Source organism: Seriola aureovittata, chromosome 10 (assembly GCF_021018895.1).
Source record: "Seriola aureovittata isolate HTS-2021-v1 ecotype China chromosome 10, ASM2101889v1, whole genome shotgun sequence".
Taxonomy (NCBI): Eukaryota; Metazoa; Chordata; class Actinopteri; order Carangiformes; family Carangidae; genus Seriola; species Seriola aureovittata.
Genome location: NC_079373.1, coordinates 2,663,221 through 2,673,458, shown reverse-complemented (window position 1 = coordinate 2,673,458; position 10,238 = coordinate 2,663,221). Strand labels below are relative to the sequence as shown.

Here is a 10,238-nt window from a genome sequence, read left to right as displayed (position 1 = left end):
TTAATTAGCTAGCTATCTACAGATGATGAGATCTGACAGTGGCAGCATGTGACAAAATGACAGTTGCCAACCAGAAACAGTAACTAAGAGGTCGGGGCATAGCAAACCTTAACTCAAGATCCCATAATGACAGAGTGAACATTTTTGCAAATTTATTAAAAAGAAAAATATCACACAGACATAAGTTTTCAGACACTTTACTGGGTTTAGTTAAAGCACCTTTGGCAGTGATTACAGCCTCAAGTCTTCTAGGATGGTGTTGGGAGGTGCCTGGCTTCCTCCAGAGAGTTTACAGAGTCTTTGTAACATACCTAACTAACGGTTTACTAATCCTTGGTTGAATGTTTCTATTTACATTGTTGAATATTAGAAAGTTCAACATATTTGTGAAATGTTAAAAATACTCTAAACTCTGTAAGTGGACCATCCAAATAAGGCGAGACCACACTTTTTTTAATGAAGTGATATGCTCAGTATTGTCTTTAGTAATAACTTACTAAATAAAAATAATCTACAGATTGTGAAAAGAAACATTCATGACTTTATTCATCAGAGGAAAACATAAAAAACATTGCAGTTTTCACCAAAATAGAAAAGAGCTTTTCAATGCCCTGATTTGTCTTCACTTCACATTTCATCATCATTAGGTAAACAAGGCACTGATTATTAACAGTGTGATACTGAAGGTAGACTGCATGTAGCTGGTCTGAGTCCACTCTCCTGACAGCCTCAGACAAAGGGGTAGTAGGGATGAGACTTGACACTGACGAACAAAACAAAGACTTGAGTGAGTGAAAATAGTTGCACCTCGCTGTCGACCGTCGCTCACGTTTGTCTGTTGCGTTTACTCACTCATCTTCAGTGCAGGCCTTCCAGCCTCGGTCCAGTCCTCGCAGTGCTCTCATGTCCTCTTCAGGCAGACTGAAGTCAAAGATCTGCAGCAGCATTGACACAGTTTGACAAGAGCATTATGGACAGTGGTGTTTTATTATCCCTGTAGTACAACTGTGAAAGCAGCTCTTCTGAGGTGAAATGGACTCATTGCCCCTTTTGGTCAACTGAATTAGAAGAGGTGAAATCTGACATCACACATCATCCAATATATCACTGCTCCAACACTGTGTAATGAGTGATAACAAAACTGACATTATCCAACATGAGGAGAGAGAGTGGTTTTGATATATTCATTTGTATATTTCAGTCAGTAGACTCATGTAGTTAGATTATTATGTGACTATAGAATAGATTTTTTGGTGTTTGGGCTCTGATATTGTCACACCCACACAAGCAAAACACCAAGCTCAGCGCTACGTACAGGGGGATGGACGTAGAGTCAGAGCCGACAGGTGGGTGCTGGGGTGGAGATGAGTGGTGGCACCCAGAGATGCAACTAACAGCAGAGTGGTGAGGCAGAAAGCATAAGCAGAGCACTGACAGCGTGTGTGGAGACTGCAGTTGTAAAATAACTGCTACTTCTTCATTTCATTCACAAATATTCTATGGTGACTATTCCGGTAAAAGTCTATGGTCATTCACTGTCCACCAGGAGAAATGGGGGGATTGGATAGATAGATAGATAGATAGATAGATAGATAGATAGATAGATAGATAGATAGATAGATAGATAGATAGATAGATAGATAGATAGATAGATAGATAGATAGATAGATAGATAGATAGATAGATAGATAGATAGATACTTTATTCATCCCCTTGGGGAAGTAGATTCTCCCTCCCGCCATCCTCTGGTAACACACCTCAGTTTACTATTGCTAAACAAAGTAGAGTTCATTTTGTCATTCAAAGATCAACTTCATCCATATGTTTGATTGTGACCTCATTGTCATGTGTTCATTATTAATGCCTCATTTATTCAGCTGCTTATAGAGATTAGGTTTTAAATAAATATCTTCACTTATCACCAAGTGGTGTGGTGTTGTGTATTCTTTCAAAGCAGAGATTGAGGTCTCTGTATCATCCAAATGCAGACAGGCAGGTGCTGTGAAAAGACAATGGCCAAGTCTCACAGACCAACAGGTGAGCAACAGGAGAGGTGGCAGGAATGGGAGTCCACAGCATGAACAACTCAAAGGAAACAAAACATTGAAACGTGCTACGATCTGGCAGCGAGCAGGAGGAGGTTGAGGTTGAGCTGACTGGGACAAGCAGGGGTCTGAGGATGGAGAGTGGCAGGAGCCGGGGCAGAAATGGAACAAAAGAAACAGGAACTGTGAGAGACAGAGAGAGAGAGAGTTTTTACCTTTGTGTTTTCAAGAATGTGATGAGGCTTGTCACTCTTAGGGATGACCGCAATGCCCTGCTGCACATGGTACCTCAGCAATACCTGGGAGAACACCACTGTTACTGACAATGCAGTACACAGGTACACATGCATGATACAGTGCAGACACTGAAAACCGACCTGTGCTGAGCTGCGTCTGTGCTTTTTGGCTACATCTGCAACGACTGGGTCCTCCAGGAGCTTATGTGGATCAGTGTCTCCTCTGATCCTGAGTCGGACAAGATGAAAATGGGTGGGCACGTTTCTATCTCACTCATATACTGTCATACTGTTACTGCATCCTACTTCAGTCTACGTCAAAGATACACAACTCGTCTAGAGTCACGTGCTGATCTTCCATGAGACTACTTATTGCTGAACTCAAGCTCCAGGGGTTGTAGATCAGATGAGAGAATAAATCCTATAGCATGAAAAATGATGCAGGGTGTCATGAGATCTGTTGACCCTGCGATGGCCGTATCCACGGCCACGCAATTGAAATAGAAATATGGGAACATTCATGCAGTCTCACCACACACAACATACAAAGTCAAAGACAGGTTTACGGTTTCACATACTCTCCCACAGCATTACACCAGTCTGTTGGTTTTATTTGCTTTCACTTTAACCTTCCTGGTTTGGCTAAAAGAGGCTGAGGGTTCTGAAGGTTCTGTTTTGTTAGCAGTATTTTTCTGAGTCTGCATTTGGTTGACCTGAGGCTCAGTTATTTACCACATCTCCTTATTTTCATTTGTATTTTTAATATGTTTTAGGGTGAAATAAAACCCCTTTTACTAACAATCCAGAATGCCTAGGTCAAATAGATGGTCTCCTATCACTCCCACACTCACTTCCCTTCACTGGGTCCCTGCTACATGTAGAATCCAGTTCAAAATTCTCACTATTTAACTGATCTACCCGACCCCTACCCATCAGCTCGCTCTCTCAGGTCACATGTCATTCAAGTCAAACCTAGCGTCTGTCCTACACACTCGTTTAAAGACTTGTGGTGACGGAGCTTTTGAGGCTTGATTCATTTTTAACCATCAGTGTGAGCCAGTAGAGTGTGTGAGTGATGCTGTGCGTCTTACAGCTGCGGGGGTCGCTCAGGTGAGCCAAAGGGGCTGTAGGCAGTCAGGGCGATGTTCTTGGACCTGCAGAACTCTATCATGTCTGTCTGGACTAGGTATGGATGTAGCTCCACCTATGGATGATATAAAAAGTGAGCATCAATGCTGAAGGCCTGAACAATGGACACAAAAACATGACCTGTGACTCAACATCACATGTAGTTTCTTATGGGGTAAACCGGTGATATGATATTTGTACCATCATATGATGTAATGCAATTACTATGTGGGAATATCACCCCTTAATACAAAAAAAAATCCTCATGTAAAGGATTCATCAAGATGTTGAAACTTTCCTCTGACACTCCATGTTGACATGACTCATATCAGCTCCACACTCAAGCTGCCAATCTCCTGTTGTACCACATCCCAAAGGGGGGGGGGGGGGGGGGTCAGCAACTATACTCAGACCAACTGGACTGTTTACAAAAGGCAGGTTGGTCCATGGATTCAGATTCTGACCCGACAAATCCAGATCCATCAGACCAGGTCTTCACCTGTCCAGTGTTGGTGAGTGTGTGTCCACTGCAGCTTCAGGTTTCTGTTCTTGGTGACAGGAAGTGGAACCTTCTGCTGTTGTAGGTTGGAGGTGTCTTTTCTGTTCACCACAGTTGTAAAGAGTGGTTGCCTTAGTGACCGTAGTCTTTCTGTCAGCTCCAACCGGTCTGTCCATTCTCCTCTGACCTCTGACCTCTCTCACCAACAAGGTGTTTCCTCCACAGAGCTGCTGCTCACTGGAAGCTTTTTGTTTTTGGCTCCATTCAGAGTAAAAACTCTCGAGACTGTCGTGGAGATCAGCAGCTCCAGAAAAACTCAAACCAGCGTCTGACACCAACAATCATGTCGCAGTCAAAAGTCACTGAGTCACGTTTTTCCTCATTCTGATGTTTGATGTGAACATGAACTGAAGCTCTTCACCTGTATCTGCAGGACTTTATACACTGCTCTGATTGGATAATTGCTTTAATGCGCAGGTGTTTGTAATAAAGCGCTTGATGAGTGTATAAGGCAGACCATCACCAGACCACTCACCTTTTACTGTCACAGTAAATGAAAGTAAGCGACATGGGTTCATACATTCATAGAGGGAAATAAGAATGTTTTGAATGTTCAATAAAGGAGTTAAATTTTCAGTACCTGGTTGACAGCAGGGGGAACCCTGCACAGAGCAAGCAGCCTCTCCAGCTGCAGGATGTTAAAGTTGGATACTCCAATGCTCTTCACCTTCCCTGAAACTTGTAGAGCTTCCATCCCCTGCAAACACAGCAACAGACCGTGACAGTAAACACACATCTACCAGCCACTCCAAAAGGCTTATTTGGTTTACGTAGGAGGCAACTAGAAGTGCACTTAAGGCATGTCCATATCACTTCTGCTATTTTAACAGAAGAAAAAACAATCGCTGTGCCAGAATCTGAACAATAAACTTCACGAAGGGGGCGGGGCTTAGCAGGAAAATCCCCAAAATTCATTAACAATTTACCTAATCGTCATAAATCTGGGTACATATCTTCAGGCCATGTTTGGGTATAAGCCTATCAGAGCATTTTGAGCCTGACCCATAGGGGGCGCCACAAATAACAAAAATGTGTGCCTCAAAACCCAGTGGACAGAGTTTTCCAAGTTAAGCTGTGCATGCTCTGGGTACAAGTATTAACCAAAATCTGAGGTGCCATATTGGTTGGTACAAGTGGGCGTGGCCTATCATTCTTATATTTGCTCATAACACAAGATGCCTTTGAGCAATCCTGATTAAACTCACTGGAGACATCCTGCGCTGTCTCCTGAACATACACCACTAGTTTCATTCACATCTGATGAAGGGGGGAAAAACAGCAGAACTTTGAGTGCGCAATAATTGCTGACGAAACAAGTGTGTGATTGGTCTTACTCCTTGAATGAAACTAGCTGCGGTGGCTTTGCTCGACTTTGTGAAGGTTGAAACCTGCTCATTGCTGCTCGTGGTTTTAATCTTAGACGATTGAGCTGCTTCTTTCTACTGAGGGCTAAAAAGCTTTAACCTGGAATGGCCATTGGCAGCTATATTTTCTGTTTGCTTTTACCATTGTTATTACTATTTTAGTACATATTCCTAGTTATTTTCATTATTATGGTATATTTTAAACTAGTAAACTACTAAACTATTTTTAAGCTAGTGTGGAAGTTGGGCAACAGTGGATGAACTATTCAGATCTTAAATACAGAAAAATCTAAAAGCAGGTAGACACACCGGTGTTCATGCAAACAGAGAGAGTACATGTGTTCTTACCCTCCATACATCTACATAGTCTATGTCAGAGGTCAGTGTCTGTCCGTCCTTTTTCGGGAAAAGCTCATCACCCATTTTCTATGGAAGAATTTAAAGGTAAACAAAGGCAAAGATACAGCATGTGTCCTTCCTGACTCTTAAGCTGCATTAAATTATGTTTTTGATGTTGAATCAATACAGTGACATGTAATTTGAACACGTTCAGTTGTGTAGTGGTGCCTAAAAAAGTGGGTATATTCCATAAACTGTATATAAAAAGGTATACTCTTAATTTATGCCCCAATTTTTAGGGGCTCGTCCAGGGAAGGATAATACTCTGGCTCTGATTGGCTCCCCCTGATATTCTTACCCTAATCAATAGTCCTCATGATTAAACCCAACCTATCTGGACCAATGAATGCAACAAGTACTGGCCCATCAGAGGGGAGGAGGGCGGGTCATGTCTTCGCCGTACGAAGAGAAAAAATGCTCTTGCAGCAGTATAACTGCATATACCCTGCACTGCACGACTGAACAGGTTGCTCATGGTGACAAGCTGTAAGGTTGACTCCCACTAATAACCCAATATTAAATGTTTTAACTCTATTTTCAGCAGCAGCTCTTTTCAGCAAACTCTGATGAGCTCCGATAAACCCACTGTATATTATCTGATCAAACAGCAGACGAAGCTGCCAACTAGCAGCTAAAGACCTCTCGTTCTATATTGCTTACTTTATACAGTGAGATTATTGAAGTTATTAAGTTATTATAATGTTACATTTGTTAGGTGGTTGGAAACACACGCTAACATATCAGCCATAACAATGAGATAAGCCATTGTGTCTATTCTGTCAGTTTGGTTTGGATGGTTCCTGCCCTCTAATGGTCAAGAATCATTTAATGCAGCTTTAACACATTTATTTAAAAAAAAAAAACAACAAAAAAAGCAATGCTGTAGTCAAAGATGTCTTTCCTAGCCTGGACCTCAACCATCTCAGACAGAGTAGGATAAGGGGTAGTACAATTTTAATTCTGTCATACTGTTTAGGATGTTATGCTCAACCTTCAGGCCAACAGGGAAATGCACAAGGTAGAGATCCAGGTAGTCCAACTGGAGATCATTCAGGGACTTGTTCAGGCATACAGGGATGTCCTCTGAGTCATGGTGGGTACCCCACAGCTGTGAAGAACATATACAGAACAGGAGGGTAAACTGAGATATAAAATAAAATCATGGCCCACAGTATTTAAAGGCAGCAAAATGTGCATGAAAAGATTTTCTTTGCAGTTCAAAAAGGACATCATCATCATCATCATCATCATCACATTGCACCCTGGCCCTGCTATAACACTTGTTCTCTCCAGCACCCACCTTACTAACAATGAACATGTCCTGGCGCCTGATGATGCCCTGCTGCATCTTGGAGCGCAGAGCCTTGCCAATATCCACTTCATTGTTGTAGCAGTAGGCGGTGTCTATGTGGCGGTAGCCAGCAGCAATGGCAGCCTCAACTGCGCATTGGACTTTGGCGCGGGGCAGAGAGGAGGGCTGCGACAAGTACTACAACAATTGAAAAATCTTTTCACTCTATGGTCATAATAAAAACCGCCAAAGGCTTCACTTCTCTTTGTGCTGTTCCATGACATTGGGGAGAATCACTCCAAGCTGAAATGCATTATAGAGTTTAGTAAAGGCTGCCAGTCTTCTCAGAAATGATCTATTCCCCATGTAATATATCAGTACTTATACTAATGTCTCAAACTTCTTGTTGTGTGGTTAGAAACAGTTATTCACTTTCGATTGATGAGAAGATCAATAAAACTCTCATACACATTGTGTACAGTTACAGAGCCTGCAGCTGCTAAGCCTGGTTTACCATAAAGACTGGAAACAGGGGACAACAGGTAGCGCGGCTCTGTCTGAAAGTAAGGTTGCCAGGAAGTTTGGGACATAACCACCCTTGAAAGCACAAATTGTCACATTTATATTTGTGTTTGTCATGATCAAGCAAATAAGATATAACATAATGAGTAAACTTTAAAGGGGGTTGGTAGGCAGATATTGTTACAGAGCCATCAGTGCTAAGCTAAGTTTACCGGCTGCTGACTGTGGCTTCATGTTTAACGTGCTGAAATGAGAGTGCACAAGTGCAAATCAAACACAACATAAAAATACACAATAAATAACATTATAAATAGCAGCACAGGAAGAGATATGAGCTCACAGACAGTTAGAGAAGGTCACCTCATCAATATAGTACTATGTCGCAGGGTTTTTGTTACAGCAAGCAACAGGAAGTCTTTGTGTCTCTGCTCTTTCTTATACCTTTGCATATCAGAAAGTCTGTTTATAGATTTATAGACAAGTAACAGGGCTGTAAAATCTGTCCTAATACTGGAAGTCAGTGCAGGTACTTCAGAGCAGGTGTGATGTGAACACTTCCTGTGTTCCAGTAAGAACTCTTTGGCAGTAATTGAATATATAAAAAGCTAAGTGTAATGCATTGCACTACAGAACTATGTTTCTGAGCAAGGTTTTCCTCATTTGATCAATTAAGAGACTTTCAGTTAGGTTAAAGTTAGGTTTGGGTTAATCAATAATCAATACCACTTTCATGTATTATCAATGACGCTAGAGCCACAAGTCAATGACCTCAGTTTAAAGACTAGAGGCAGCTAACCTGGCTCTGCCCAGAGTTGAATGGCATGCCGATAAGATAAATAATTATATCAGGTTTGTTTAATCCAAACAAAAACAGAAAATTAACAAGGTTGTGGTTTCACAGGAAGCTACGTGCCAGTACTGGAGTTGCCAGGCAACTAGGGAAGCCTCCAGGAAGTCACATTTTGGGTTTTGTAGGAATTAAACAACATATTACATGTGTTACCTATAGGTTCTTCTTTTAACAGTAAGCAGAGCCAAGCTATAGCTGCTGCCCCAGGCTTCTGGTCATTAAGCTAATCGACTCCTTTCCCAAAATTCCTTTAATAAAGGAGGTGGGCTACAGCAGCCCCTTGCCCTTTGACCTGGAGGAGGGTACAAATAATAATCAAGACAAATAATCTGCCCATCAGAATCCAGTATTTTCAACGCCTCTAGGCTGATTTCATTCAATAAATACTCTGATGACTAAAACACATGTCTGTGCAGCATTACTCTTAAAAAGTTTGCAAGAAAACAAACTGATGACAACTGGATGGATTCTTTACAGTGTAAAGCAGTTACAGGAGTGAGTGTTGAGGCTACCTTCCATGTCCCCAGACCCAGAACTGGCATTTGTCTGCCGTCATTCAGCTCTATGGTCCTGGCCACCTGTCTGTCTTCCATGGAGAACATTTCACCACGTTCAGAGACAAACAACAAAACGAGAACCTCAGCAGAAACTCGTACACTGTCAGAGCTTCCTCTTCTCTCGCGTTCCTCTGCTGAGTCAACGTCCTTCCTTTTTCTCTGCTGATTTTGCTTCTGTATCTCTCTATGTGTTTCTTTCCTTCTCTCTCTCCTTTTTCTTCCACTCTCTCTTTGTCTGTCTCTCTCTCCTCCTGCCTTATCAGTCCTGTAGTTAATTATTGGACAACATACAAAGTACTTCACCACCACGAAGTATTTATGTGTATACTCAGTAAGTGAGGAGGAGCGTGTTGCAAAGGTCACTTTTCTCATAGCATAGGGGTAACAGTGCAGTACCAATAACACACACACACACACACACACACACACACAGGCAGGGTCACATTGTAAGAGAAATGCTGTTGTAATAGTACCAGTTCAACATTAGATGGTGACATTAGATCACTGTATACGCAGCTACGGTACAAATGATGAGGATTTGTAGGAATTAGAATAACACTATAATAACTTATATCACATTCATGTCTCAGAAATAAAACCTCTCTGCAATTAAACAACTCTAGCCAATCCCAGCTGACATTCGGCGAGGGCCGGTTACACTCTGGACAGGTCGAAACCTTCTTGCTTGGGGGGCGAAAGTGCTAACCACTGCACGCCAAGCCGCCCAGCACTGAAAATTTGTTTCATGATAATTTTATAGGCCAGCACAAGCATAAATTAATATGTTTTGAAAATTGCATTTTTTATGCTTTTATTGTAAATTAGTAATTGCTAAATGTATTTTGCTCCTCATATTCATGATTTTAATGAATATTCCTACTGGTCCCCAAAAGTCTCAAATTATGTGAGAAGGTGTCATTTGGTTTGTGGTATATTATATTATATTATATTATATTATATTATATTATACACTGTTGCTCATAAAGTTGGAATAAAATATTTTTTTCCTTTTTCCATGAAATGATTGTGACAATGTGATTTATTTCATTTCACCCGGGTAATTGGGACACATAATGTAATCATTGCACATTGTGTAATCACAAGTGATTACTGATGCATTTAAATAGGAATAAACAGAGGATTGTGTCTGAAAACAAAATCATTCCAACTTTATAGGCGACAGTATATATGTAAGTCATATATATATTTTGGAATAGGAACAAGTATTAACTGGAATGATAAGGTGGGTCCTGCATTGTTTTGATTATCTGCATTGTAGAGGGGCGT

General features: G+C 41.3%; 1 protein-coding gene across 2 annotated transcripts; it reads right to left on the bottom strand.

The window, feature by feature from the left end:
* Window positions 1–181: 181 nt before the first annotated feature.
* zgc:56622 (uncharacterized protein LOC326033 homolog) lies at window positions 182–9,215 on the bottom strand. 2 transcript variants are annotated; one of them, XM_056387217.1, is made up of 10 exons: window positions 8,907–9,215; window positions 7,032–7,220; window positions 6,723–6,839; window positions 5,681–5,758; window positions 4,549–4,665; window positions 3,373–3,485; window positions 2,423–2,510; window positions 2,261–2,344; window positions 853–935; window positions 182–763 (listed from the first exon to the last, which is right to left on the bottom strand). In XM_056387217.1, the coding sequence occupies exons 1-10, from the start codon at window positions 8,994–8,996 to the stop codon at window positions 730–732; spliced, it is 993 nt and encodes a 330-aa protein (XP_056243192.1). In that variant the 5' UTR covers window positions 8,997–9,215; the 3' UTR covers window positions 182–729. The 2 variants fall into 2 exon arrangements, with proteins under 2 accessions (XP_056243192.1, XP_056243191.1); XM_056387216.1 differs by lacking the exon at window positions 7,032–7,220 and having other exon boundaries at window positions 8,907–9,191.
* Window positions 9,216–10,238: the final 1,023 nt, after the last annotated feature.